Here is a 13,819-nt window from a genome sequence, read left to right as displayed (position 1 = left end):
TACATAGCAAATGGCAAAACCATCCCAGCTTCATGGTGGACTGAATCGATTTCACTGACTAATTTTCAGGCTTTGTTTTGTTTGCAAATAAGTGTCTTCTGCCACACAAGTCACGATGCTGCTAAGGCAATTTAAATGTTGCATCTTCATATTAACTCATGGCAGCTTTGTTCAGTCAACAATGTAGGAATGGAAATGCAGAACTGTCACTTTTTAAAAAAACCATGGTGGAAATAGACAAAATGCATACAATTTTTTTTAAAAAGTGGTGCATATAATTTTGCAATGTTTAAAGAATATCATTATACCAAAGTCACATTTATTTGACAAATGGCATGTTTACCTCAGTTCTTTTTTGGACTCGAAAATTGGGCCTGCCCAATACACAAGTAACCATTTATCACCACTCGTCACTGCTCAATGTTTCGGTGTTAGCCAGCTCAATGTGGGCTGTTATCAGAAAGCATCCCACTCGGGCGAGGTTACATTTCTCAGGTAGCGTGTAATGATTGACTTGTGCCAGATCAATCGCAGCATGCAGGCCCCAAGATAAGTCTGTGTGTGTGGAGGGGGAGCGGAAAGAGAGCAAAACCAGGCTGCTCTCAAGATTTAGACATGTGAGCTAGATCCCCCATAAAATACAATCTTAGTTACAGTTGCAGAAAAAGCCATTTATAATTCAATTAAAAAAAAGGACACTGATTAATAATAGAGGCTTCTTTATTGGCAATTTGTCTTCATTCCCACTTTCTCAAAAGTATAAAGTAAAGTGATTTTTGGTACCATTAGATGGAATCCATAAATTCAATGCTTCTGGTAAAATCCAACAACAGTACAAGAGGAAACAGTTCACAAAATCTCTCATCTTTAGACTACGAGCTTCTGTGATTAGGAGCCTTCTGTCATCTCCATATCTTCTTGTACAGTCTGCACCAACTTCGGTTCCAATTTCTTTGGCTTCACTGTTAAAAGAAAGCATACATGAGAGTTACGCATCTCATAATGAACCAAACTGAAAACGTTGTTCTAATTCATTCTGAAAGACTCACAATAGCAAAATGAAATTTTATTTTAACAGTACTCTCAATTGTGGGGCTTTGACAATTATATTGCTAACCAATTTAAAAACAACCACATATCAACTTAGTCTGAAATGAAGTATGAAAATCTTCTCATCTGGTAGATGTGCAATTATTCAGAATGCTGAAAATGAAATTGATTTATTATTTTGATTCTAAAAAGGAAGTTTCTACTGCTGTAAAAAGCTGTTACAGAATACAAATAAGAGATCAGAATATATTATTTTGCTGGGCAAAAGAAGACCAAGGTCCATCCAGTTCGCCTTCCACCATCCTAGCAGTCACTTGATGTATTGTGTCCCAAACTATATATTGCAATGTATTGGTTTGTTGTTGGATGGCAAGTCTAAAGCAATATGCAAGGTTTATTTTGGTAAATAGATTCAGGGGAGCTCAGTTATAGCACCATTCAGCGCTATCTCACTAAAAGTGATGGTCTATAGTGAGAGAACGGTATCCGGATTCACAGTAAATCCAGCTTCCAGTGCTGACTAACTGGCTTCCTGCACTAAAAAAGGACTTCCAGCCCATGGCACACATTGCTTTCTATAAAAATGCACTAGTAAGCATAGCACAAGTGTGCTTTCTCATAAAGATAAAACTTCTTTTCAGATCGAATAATATTTAAACACGTATGCTGTTAATCTTTAATATTGGAGGATCGGTAGATTTCCTTTTGGTCATTATACAATTACAGCCACTTACCTGCATGAGGAGCTTCGAGAAGATGGATATTCTGTTTGACCTCTGTGATGTCTGACTTTGTCTGTAGCTCTTTGTCTTTCTTCAATCTTGAAAAGCAGAATATTCAACACATATCAGCATTTCCAATTTTATTAAACATTGTAGAGTATAAAGCAGGTATTTTAGAAATAACATTAAAGCTGCACATTCCACATGTCACCTTGCCAAACTAGACTTTATGATCAAAAGCAAACAAGAGTAGGCAAATCAATATTAATATAGAGAACAAAGAATTCTGCACACAACAGGAATTGTTATACAATAACTCATCAAATAATAAGAACTGTTGAGGCCTTTGCAAGGAAAATTATTCCACTGAAACTGCATACATTTGTCTCTTGTAAAAAAACAAGTGTTTCTTTAGAACCATAACAATGCAGGTAAAATTCTGTAAGAGATTAGTAAAGCCCAAACTCCACCAACAGTCTAACATACATAATTTCCAGCAGAAGTCAATGCAGAGCAATGAGATATCCTGGCCAATTCCCTTTTTTTTCCCCCGAAATTCAGGAGCACCCAGGTCAATTAGTCTGCTCCAACTACTAACTGCTTCAGATCAGTTAACTCAAAAGATCAGGAAATCAAGCCATTATCTCTGTTCTGGGCAGTATCTTTACCCATTAATGAAATAATACAGCACCTACCCACGCTGCAAATTCTCGAAGCGCTTCCCATAATGATTTGCTCTGTGAAGTGCCGGGACTGATTATATAGGTAGGCAAACGTGACAGCTGAGCTGCAGCAGCAACTCCATGAGATGAATTGCCAGATTTAAACATGTAATTATTTTTGGTTACATTCATGAGGGAGGAATATTGTGCAGAAATCCAAGAGAACACTGTCCTTCATCAAAATAGTGGCATGGATCTTTAAAATTCTCATGAACAGGCAGACAAGATGAAGTCTCATCCCAAGGACAGCAACTTCAGCATCATAGTACTCCCCGAGTGCTGCACTGGGACATCATTGTAGATTACGAGTTCATACTGTCGTTTGGGGCTCAATCTGAGCAGACATTTGCAAGTTATTTTACATTTTAAACTCCTCGTTGAATTACTTTCTTCTGCTTGCCCGCCCAACCACCAATATCATAATTTCCAGGCCACAGCTTATAACTGTACAATACTGATCTTGGGAGGCTTGATTTCAGCTTTACTCAGGCAGCAGCGGCAGAGAAGGAAGTTGAAAGAAGAAAATACCAAACCACAATTCAACATCTCCTCCCTCTCCCAAGACAATACAAGAGATAACAAACCTAGCTGGGGAGAAACTGCATCCAATTATTCTGTGGCTAACACCCTTCGTATTACAAACCATTAGTACATAGAAAGATAGCTGCATTTGATAAGTTTTAATTGAAATTTGAAATCTTGCTTCTGAAATAATTGGAACTAAATGCAATGTCCTTCAGTTCTTCCCTCTGAAGCCGTTTGTCACACTCACCTGTTTGTGATAAATTTTGCTTGCCGTTTCTGTTTGATTTCTTGAACTCTCTTCATAACCTCAACTGTTGAACACAATTGTGTCATTAGTGTGATTGCAAAATAATGCTTTTATTCAAACACGGATTTCATTAACAAGCCAACATTTGGTCATTTGAAAATTGAGAGCTTTCCGAATGGTAGTTCTAAAATAATCCGGCCTCTCCAGTCATTCACATATGATAAAAAGTGGAATTTTAAAAAAAAGTCTCTTCATTTGCTCTATTTTCCGGGATTGGCTGCCAGCAATAACATGCTCTTTAGCTCTCTTCATCACATCTGGTTAACTGCTACCACAAAATTCAAACTTGATCTTTACACTATGCTTGCCCACTGACAATGCTCATGCATGAATACATGTAATAATCTAACCCAGACTAGTGTTTAGATTACACACACTGAGGTAGTATAAGAATATCAGCTTTTATGCCAGACTAAGACTGCACAGGTTCCTTGGACTTGCTGTATTATTCCGTGGACTTCTGCATTCAAATTCAAGATCCTCATCCTCACTTACAAGGCCATTCACGGCCTTGCTCCCTCCTACCTCTCTGACCTCCTATCCCCCTACTTACCTGCCCGTACCCTCCGTTCCTCTGGCTCCGGTCTGCTCTACATCCCCCGCCCCAACCGCCCTACCATTGGTGGCCGGGCCTTCAGCCTCTCAGCCCCGAGGCTCTGGAACTCCATCCCCCAGTGCCTTTGCCTTGCTTCCTCCCTTTCCTCCTTCAAAGCCGGTCTCAAGACCTTTCTCTTCGACTGTGCCTTCAGCTCCCCTCTCAACTCTCTACCCGCTCCTCGCTCCCTCCCTTCCCTCCCCTCACCCTGACCATTTCCCCCCTGCTCGGGTCCTGACCCAACTGTCCAGCGCCTTGGGACGTCCTCCCGACGTGAAAGGCGCTCTATAAATGGAATGTTGTTGTTGAATTTCTGATTGGGACTGTTAAAGCTTTCAGCTGTTCAAAATAGGGATTATTATAGAGAATTTAGGTCTATTAAGTCTAAACTGTAAATAGTTCCCCACAAAAGAAGCACATCTTTAAAATTTTCTGGAATATCATCTCCATTATACAGTTAATTTCCCATATTAGGATCCAACACTGTAGAAGGATTGGCCCAGAAAACTCACAGAAATTCTACATTCAAAATTAAATAGCAGAGAATGAAAACTACTTCCATTTCATAATATGTGCAGTGAGAATTTGGATCTGTATTAGTTAATGTAGCAACATGCCTTAGGCCTAAACCCAGAGTAGAGTTATGTCAGTTGCCTGACCCTATTCTTGACAGATTGCATCTTGCATAAGCTCTGATAAACCAGCACTCATCACTTATCCTCTCCAATTCGGATCGCATTTAACATCAACGTCAGTGATTTCAGTCAGATGGCAACGCAGCTTCTCACAATTACAAGAGCTGCTCCTATAATCCGATATCCACCCCACCATTGGGAAGCGAGTTTTCCGAATACCCCACCTATCCCCCCACCCCTTGTCACCTCCCTCCAAACTTCAAAACCTATCTCTTCAACAGCTCTTTCAGCCACCTTCACCACCCCAACCCAGTTTTGTCTTCCAGCAAACTGCGCAAAGCACTTTAAGTCATCCTGATGTGAAAGACCCTCTATAAACATCTTACATTTGTAATATTCTGTTCACTCAATCATTCTTTCTCCCTTAATCATTTGTGGAAAATAACCAAAAATATCTGAAATGTCAGAGATGCCACTCATTCTTGGGTTGACTTTTCCTCTGCATACAACCATTCAGTGAATTTCACTAGCTACATTAAGACAACTCTTATCCTCTTCAAAACATTTAATATATTCAGAACACAAATCCTATGCTGTAGAAGAGCTTCTTACCCGTCTTGGACCACAGCTCTCTCTGGTATTTGACTGGCATATTCCTGCGTTTTTCAAATTCAAATGAGTTATCCTGAGGAATGAAAGATTGAGGACAATGTTAAAACTAACAGAGCTCAAAACAATGTACAATGCTAAGAAAGAGAAGCAGTATGGAGAACATGTTCCTGTTACGCACCACTGTCAATTCTTTGCCAGCTGATTTACGGAAGGCCTTTGTCCACCTGACCTTTCTTGGGTTACGCTTCTTCTTAAAGTTCTTATGACATTTTGATCTACAGAATCTGAAAACCTAGAAAAAGAAAAATTTAATGAATTACAACAGTGGATGAGAGCATGGCAAATCTGACAACTAGCATTGAATATCTCTTGTTATTCTGGATCCGCAGGCTTTTTATAAATTGAGTCCTGTGGAAGTGCAATTCTAGTTTCGATCTATTATGTTGTCTCTTTCTGTTTAAGAAAGGTTTTTGCTATTCCTTTCAATTTAAACAGTTCAATAATTCAGCAAAGAACTAGTAAAAATACATCAATCTCAGTTTAGGATCAATAGAAAATAGCCAGTCTGGCTGCCAGCAACTTTGCTTTTTGTCCACTGAGAACTTTTATCTTTGTTTAAATACATTGCTATATTAAATTAACATTCCAGGACTATACACCCAACAACAGGCTAGTTACCAATCGGACCTGTTAATACACCCACACACTGTTATGGAAATATACATTGGAGCACACTAAAACTACAGGAGCTAATCTTAGGTACTTGTATTGAAATGAAAATCATTTACAACTTCTGCTAAGTGAAATACTTAATGGGTTTAATAAGCATGTTAGTCAATTTTTTTTACTAATTTCCACCATAAATACTGGGATTTTTTGGTGAGTTAACTAAAAAAACTAATTTCTCAATCACCTCCACGTATTAGTTTCCAGGATATGCACACATTGTATTTCAGCTAAATGACACTCATGTGTGTTCACAAATCACCTCTGAATCCTGTGATAATGTACAGATGACCTTATAATCAATCTCAACAGATGGATGGCACTTTTGGTTACAAGCTAAGGACACAGGTAACAAAACCGATTCAGGTAACAAAACGTGTCAATACAGTGTTCCTCCTCCACTGGCACTAACTACCCAAATCCTATTCTTTCCCTTATTACACATTCACTCCAAGTATTCAAACTTTCAAACGCCAACATCCATGCCATGACCCATCTGGTTCCCCCAACCTTCACAACATTGCCTGCCTGCCTTCGCCTCTCCCCTCAGCCACGTATTCATCACATCCAGGCTCGACTATAACACCCTGTACTCTGTGGCGGTCCCGGTTCCTGATGAGCCCGGCAGGTCCACAGTATTCCAGAGCATTGCTGATGACAGCAGAGCCAGCCTGGCTCATCGGCAGGACTTAGAAGAGAAGATCAGTCACTGGGGGCAGGGACTCTTCCTACTCTGGGCCCCTGAACCCTGAAAGCCAAAGCTCTAACGGGTTTGGTGGTCCTGGCTGGGCAAGCAGAGGGAAAGCCTGCCAAACAGTGCTATCAATGGTAAGCTCTGCAGCTTTAGCTGGTTGGACTCCAGCCGTACTCCCAACGCACACCCTGGGGTCCCCAAGCCTTGGCTCTTGACAACCTGCTCCGAATACTTTCCGGAATTAGGTACAAGTAGCTGCGTCCCTGCAGGGAGGGAGCGCGCATTCCATTTCACTCAATATTCGTGGAGTCCTGTAGCTCAGTGGTTAGAGCACTCGCTTTGCAAGCGAGAGACCTGAGTTCAATTCCCAGCAGAGGGCCAAACCTTGGGCAAGTTTCCTTACTCCACACAGAGCCTAATAATAATCCCTCCAAAAACCAAAAACAACAATCAAAAAAAAATTGGTCATTTTCAATCTACGACTGTTTGTGGGACATTGCTGTGCGCGATTGGCTGCCGCGTTCACCCACAAACATACAGTCAATTCACTTTACAGTGTGTTCTGTGAAGCGCTTTGGGACGTCCTCCCGACGTGAAAAGCGCTGTGTGTCAAATGCAAGGATTATTATTATTATTATTATCTCTGGAATTTCCCCGTGTAGGCGGGATGCATGGAAACCTCAGCTTGGTTCGGATACCCTTAAGCAACGGTGATGGGTCTCCGCACGGGTCAGACACCCGGCTGACCGGAAAAAGAAGGGGGGCAAAGAAGTTGAGTCCCCTGACTGCCCCCCACCCCCTCTCTCTCTCTCTCTCTCACACACACACACACACTCCCTTCCTCCTCCAGCACCAGCAGCTTTTTTTTTTTAAATTATAATATAAATATAATTATAAAAGAAATCCTCAGATTCTGAGAGAATTGAAATAGACGATAGAATAGCCCCCGGGCCCAGGGAGCACCTCAGGCCCTGGAGCCTCGGCCTCGCCAGGGCGCAGCCCCCGCCGCCGCCCCCGCTCACCTTGCAGTCATTGCGTACAAACATCATGCCGTGGCCCGGGTACACCGGAGCCGAGCAGAAATAGCACTTCTCGATCCTCATCCCTCCTCTCGCTCGGCCCCCGAGGCCTCCACGTTCTCCTCCGGCTCCGGGAGCGAAACAAAATGGCCGATCCCCGTGAGGAGCCGCGGCAAAGCGGCCGGCGCCCCGGACAGCGCCTCCTGTGGCCGGGGGAGTGATTGACAGCGCCCACTCTGTGGGCGGGGCCATGGGAGTGACTGACAGCGCCCCCTTTGTGGGCGAGAACCGGGGAGTGATTGACAGCGCCCACTCTGTGGGCGGGGCCAGGGGAGTGACTGACAGCGCCCCCTTTGTGGGCGAGGACCGGGGAGTGATTGACAGCGCCCCCTCTGTGGGCGGGGCGGGGTGTGACTGACAGCGCCCCCTCTGTGGGCGGGCCAGGGGAGTGACTGACAGCGCCCCCTCTGTGGGCGGGGCCAGGGGAGTGACTGACAGCACCACTTCTGTGGGCGGGGCCGGGGTGTGACTGACAGCGCCCCTCTGTGGGCGGGGCCGGGGTGTGACTGACAGCGCCCCCTCTGTGGGCGGGGCGGGAGTGTGATTGACAGCGCCCGCTCTGTGGGCGCGGCCAGGGGAGTGATTGACAGCGCCCCTTCTGTGGGCGGGGCGGGGTGTGATTGACAGCGCCCCTTCTGTGGGCGGGGCCGGGGTGTGACTGACAGCACCCCTTCTGTGGGCGGGGCCGGGGTGTGACTGACAGCGCCCCCTCTGTGGGCGGGCGGGGTGTGATGACAGCGCCCGCTCTGTGGGCGGGCCAGGGGAGTGATTGACAGCGCCCCTCTGTGGGCGGGCGGGGGTGATGACAGCGCCCCCTCTGTGGGCGTGGCCAGGGGAGTGACTGACAGCGCCCCCTCTGTGGGCGGGGCCGGGGTGTGACTGACAGCGCCCCTCTGTGGGCGGGGCCGGGGTGTGACTGACCGCGCCCCCTCTGTGGGCGGGGCTGGGAGTGACTGACAGCGCCCCCTGTGGCCAGGCAGTGACCGACTCTCACGCCGACAACGACAACAGGTTGCATTTATACAGCGCGCCTCAAGCAGGATAGCGTCCCGGAGCGCTGACAGCAGCGTGGCCTCCCAGTGGTCATTGCCCCCCAGGTCCGCGTCACCACCCGCCTGCGCCCATGTGTGCGAGGGTGTCTCTCGGGGGTCCGCTCAGCCCCACCCCCTGCCCCCCTCCCTTACCCCCCCTGCACCCCCCCCCCCGCACCCCCCACCCTGCACCCCACCCCCCTCTTTTTATGTCAAGGTGCAATCATTTGTTGGAGGGTTTGGGACGTCCTCCTGACGCGAAAGGCCGCTTCGCAAATGTCATTGGCTGTTGTTTTTGGGGCCGAAAAGGGGGAATAAATGGATAAATGACAAACGATGGGTTTGTAGTTGGAATTTAACCATCGGCCCTGAGACCTGCCATGTGTGTGTTCCTCAGCGACTCGCTGGACTAACTCTGAACCATCATGTGCAGTGAGTGGGGGTTTGAGGTGGGGTTCGGGGGTTGGTGGGGTGGGGGGGTGAGGCAATTGTTTTGTGGGGCATTCCTAAATGTGAACGCTATTAAGTTGCGAATAACTCATGTTCCCCGTTGTTCTGCACTTTTCCCGACAGTGCCCTTATCTCTCGTCGATCGGGAAGGCAGATCACAACCAACTCCTGGTGCTGTTGCATCTTCTCTCACGTTGGCTGGAACCTGCAGCCCTGAGGTAACCAGATCAGAGGTCATTAACATCCACGATCGGTCCCGCTCCACAGCCTGACGATCATTAAAATTCAACAATTTTCCCCACAGTCTGCAGCGCCCCCTTCCACCCTCGCACCAGCTTGCACTGCTGGTTCAGTCAACTGCAATATGCACACACACACACGGCAACTTCCCTGAGAACTCAGGCAATTCCTTTCTCTCTCCCCCCCCACCCTCCCTTCGCCTTTGAAAGTACCTTATGTTTCAATTGGGTAATACATCTCAAAGCCCTTACTGCAAAGTGTAATGACTGTATTTTGCAGGCAAATGCAGCCGTTAATTTGCACGCAGCAAATATCCCATAAAAAGCCCTGAAGTGAATGATCAAATCGATTTGGGGGATTATTGGCCAGGACACTAGGAGAAACTCCCTTCACTTTTAAATCAATGCTAGTTGATTTCCTTCATTCACAATGTTATAGACTGACTGCAGATTATTTGTACAGCGCCTTTACAACGGCTGTTGAGGCATTTACGGAGAGAGCTCAAATTCCCTTTCTAACCATGTACTCTACAAGTTTTTTTTCCATTCGACATGAGTGCTTTTAAAAAGGCATTGTTGCCTTGGAAGCTTGCTAGATGTCCATCTAACAAGACTGAACGACTGAATAACATTGCGCCTGTGATTGGTTTTGCTGTTGCAAATCACTTCTGACCTATCTTGATTAAAAACTGACAAAAGGAATATGAAAAAGAATCATAATTTGCAGCAAATATCTCATTTCATTTTGGAGCAGATTGCTCCAGGAAGTAAAGTTGTCAGCAACCTCTCCGAATGGTGAGTGAGCTTAGCACTGCTACTGCCTACTGTCTTGCATTGGCGTAAAGTTTATGCCATCTGATGCCTGGGGGTAAATGAGTAGGGAGAATCCGGGAGTACTGTATTGGGTACTTTGAATGGTACACCACATTAAGGTTTTAAGTTTCTCACCCTTCTTTGCTCCAGACCCCACAAATTAGACACTACAGGTGTCTGTCGACATAAACCTGCCATTAGCACAATTACTTGAGTTTCTTTCAGGTACTCAAAGATTCTGGGAAGTGTGGAAACATTCCTATATCCATGTCCTTTTACGTAGGTTGCTGGCTGGATAGAGGAACGGACCTTTCATATATTTCGCAGGAAATCTTACCTTACCATCTTATCTGGTTCCATACATCCTGTGGCAATCACAAATGCCAGATGTAGCTTCATTTCACCAACACCTGAAGGATGCTTTCCTGTGATTCCTAGCCTGTGACAATATACAGGGGCTCTGTCAGCATCCATCAGACAACGTTATACTCCAGTGACTTTCCCTTGCATGCAGAATTCCCATTATTCATGAGCCACTATCCCCATACTCATTATGTGTCCCCAAGTCGTAATTCAACAATGCAGCCACCACTCTGTGCTGGACATCCATCAGCCCGGATTTCTCCACGATGCCCCAATCCTAGAGGGAGCAAGACAGCAAGAGCTACACACAATGCATATGATGGGATGAGCGTGCCATGAGCTCAATTGTAGAAGATACATTAAAATCAGACCCATCATCAATATTCAACTCATATTGGGATCAGTGAAGGCAATTACGAGGAACCACACCAGATATCCTCATCTGTCAGACACAGGAGCAGGATGCGGGAGCCAACTGGGACATAAATTAAGCCGCATTGCTGCTGAATATTCGTCAAGCTTATTCAAGACCTGTGCTAGATGGATGGTTCTTTGCTCTTTTAAGTGTGCCAACCTATTGCACGAATTGATCTTGCTGTTTCAGGTTCCCTTCTTGGGTCTGTCAATGATGAGTTTCCAATGGTGATGGCCTTGAATTATGTAGCATTCACAATGGGGAAAACTCGTTACACAGCGAACTGTTGGCCCCTGACGTTGTCAAGCCAATGAGCAGCCAGCGGTCCAGCAGAGATTTGACAATGATGTACGGGAACTGAATCTTGGCCTGTTTCCTCAGCATGGCACCAATCACAGTGCTCACCACTTTACTAACTTGTTCTTAGAATACCAAACCTCTTAATAAACAGGCTGCTGCACAGATTCTCTCAGAGGTTGTGGGGTTATCAAGATTTTGTCTAGAAACTGCCCCCCACCCCCATCATTTCTTACACTATAATTTCAGTGTTTCATTGCAGTATGGAAATTGGCTGATGCGTTTGCCTACAAAATACAAAGCCACTGCACTTTACAGCAAATTCAGTGAATCGGTTTGAGAAATCTTGATAACATGTCACTATAATCTAATGCAAGGATTATTACTAGAACAGTGAATACAATATCTCTTTGTAACATCAAATGAAGAACAAATAATAAGTGCAACAAATAATGGGGCCTTAGCAAACCTCCCGATGAAAACATTTTTGTGCTGGATCTCTCTTGACAGGCAAACGTCACAAAGGTCTGAGAGGAATGTCTGAGAGCTCTTGCAAATCCCAGGGGGTTAGTAGAATGTCGTGGTCAATCCCTATGTGAAATGAGAAGAGTGATGAATCACTTGAAGAGGACAGCGAATGTCAGTAAGAAACTGGAGAGCTAGAGCTCTCCATCAAGGCACGCCTGAGAGAAAGTTTTATGAGTGAGGAAGGGAGGGTGGAAATCAGGAACAGGCATCGAATCTCAGACACAAACACAAAATGACCCAGCAAATCGGCAAGAGAAACAACGGCACAGTGAATGAGTCCCTGGGAGAAATTAGAGTATGGAATAGAGAATTCCTAAAACAAACAAACAGCATAACGGGGAGCCATTGCAAGAACAAAAACATCCTAAACAAATCACCATTTATTAATATATCGCAACCTTAGGGTGAGACGAGACCTTCGGCCAAAGAAGAGGGCACAAAGCCAGCACACATTAAGACAGGAAACTTAAGAGAAAACAAGGTTAGTTACAAGATGCATGCTTTGAATTCATAGCACAATGCTGAAATCTAGAACGTCTCCATATCCTAAATATGTTATATCCGTTCTGCAGTGTTACCAATATATATTACAAAGTGTCGCACTACATTTATGTTTCTGCAGAACAACTTGGATGTAACAACGTGATTAATTGCTTTTGTTGAGCTTGCTTGTTTTAAAGAAATAGTAAACTGATATATTGAACAGCAGAATATGGGTAACCTCTACATATTCATCTGCTGGATACCAACTAATTAACAATTAAGTCAGGAAAACACTGAAAGGTTTATGGGCAGGAATTCCCACCAGAATTGCAATTGGCAGATTCACTGTAAAGCTAAGGTGTCAAGAAACAGGAACAAATGAGAAGTATGCTCCATGATTATCTATTGTGTTATTGTCTTTTTCTAGCTTGAAACGTGACGTCCTGGGAATCTATTGAGATATAGACACCTAATGCCACGACATTAATACTAACCAAAATACATGGCCGGCTGCATTAATTGACTGGGTGGATTCGATGCGTCAAATTGACCTTCTGTTCATAGTGTGTGACTCTAAATAGTGTAGTAACTTTGTTACTTGAACTCCAGCCTTAGATTGTTGGCTTGATTATTCCAATGCTCTGACTGTCCAGAACTCTGCAGCCCGTGTCCTTCCCTAGCTAGGAAGGCTCCCTGAGCCTATCACCCATATCGACAGCCTTACCCCCCCCACATCCCCCACCCTTTTTCTATGACCTCCTGTTCCCCCTACTCCTCGGGTCAATTCCACCGCTGGCGAATGCTGGTTTATAAGCAATCCAAGACATCTCCCATTTGAAGGGTGCTTTATAAATGCATATTGTTGTCATTCCACATCTCGTGCTTGATCCATGAAATTGACAACCACCAACAAAAATTCCATTGGCTGTATAACTAAAACATGTTATTGCACTGCAAAATAATTTTTCTCACGTGTTTTGTAATTAATCTCGCAGTATAGAAAACTAACATCCCTCAGCCGTTGACCCAGTCAATTATTTCTGCTTGTTCGGAACAAAAGTTATTTATGGCCCTGTTCTCTCGACAAATTAAATTGGTTACAAGAGTGTACAATAGCAATAAGGAACTTATTAAATATTATGAGATATTTCCTTCAACCTTTTGAGATAATAAAACCAGGAACTCGGTTTAGGAATTCAAGGGTTGCTAATTATTTTCTGAGAATTTCAAAAATTCCAAAACATTAATATTGTACGCAGATTTTTGGGGTGATAAACATCATTCCAGGTTTCACTTAATAAACAAAAATAATATTTTTTGTGGGTGGTGGGGGAAGGCTTCTAATATTTAGTAATGCAGAAGGCGGGTTGAAAATATAGCATCACTTGGGATGTTTTTTCATCCACTTCAACTGTGTGATGGTGTGTCAAGCTGTGATGTTTTCAGCATGTCAGTTGACACAGCAAATATACATTATTACTTAGAGCACATTAATACTATATTTCTTCAAAGATGTACAACATCAAACAGAAA

The 13,819-nt window shown here is 44.3% G+C and overlaps 1 protein-coding gene across 1 annotated transcript; it reads right to left on the bottom strand.

Annotated features, from left to right (window-relative positions):
• Positions 1-702: 702 nt before the first annotated feature.
• On the bottom strand, positions 703-7,766 carry rsl24d1 (ribosomal L24 domain containing 1). The gene is made up of 6 exons (XM_007906672.2): positions 7,611-7,766; positions 5,347-5,460; positions 5,169-5,241; positions 3,267-3,330; positions 1,785-1,870; positions 703-962 (listed from the first exon to the last, which is right to left on the bottom strand). Exons 1-6 carry the CDS (start codon positions 7,689-7,691, stop codon positions 889-891), a joined length of 492 nt encoding a protein of 163 aa, XP_007904863.1. The 5' UTR covers positions 7,692-7,766; the 3' UTR covers positions 703-888.
• Positions 7,767-13,819: the final 6,053 nt, after the last annotated feature.

Source organism: Callorhinchus milii, unplaced genomic scaffold (assembly GCF_018977255.1).
Source record: "Callorhinchus milii isolate IMCB2004 unplaced genomic scaffold, IMCB_Cmil_1.0 Scaffold26, whole genome shotgun sequence".
Classification (NCBI taxonomy): Eukaryota; Metazoa; Chordata; class Chondrichthyes; order Chimaeriformes; family Callorhinchidae; genus Callorhinchus; species Callorhinchus milii.
Note: the sequence above shows the minus strand (reverse complement) of the source record. Positions and strands in the feature narration are given on the sequence as shown.

Coding starts and splice junctions, on each gene's coding strand:
- rsl24d1 (XM_007906672.2), bottom strand. CDS start 7,691: ATGAGGATCGAGAAGTGCTATTTCTGCTCGGCTCCGGTGTACCCGGGC. Junction 1,871..3,266: donor GCAAAATTTATCACAAACAG/GTGAGTGTGACA, acceptor CTGCTTTTCAAG/ATTGAAGAAAGACAAAGAGC. Junction 963..1,784: donor TCTCGAAGCTCCTCATGCAG/GTAAGTGGCTGT, acceptor TTCTTTTAACAG/TGAAGCCAAAGAAATTGGAA.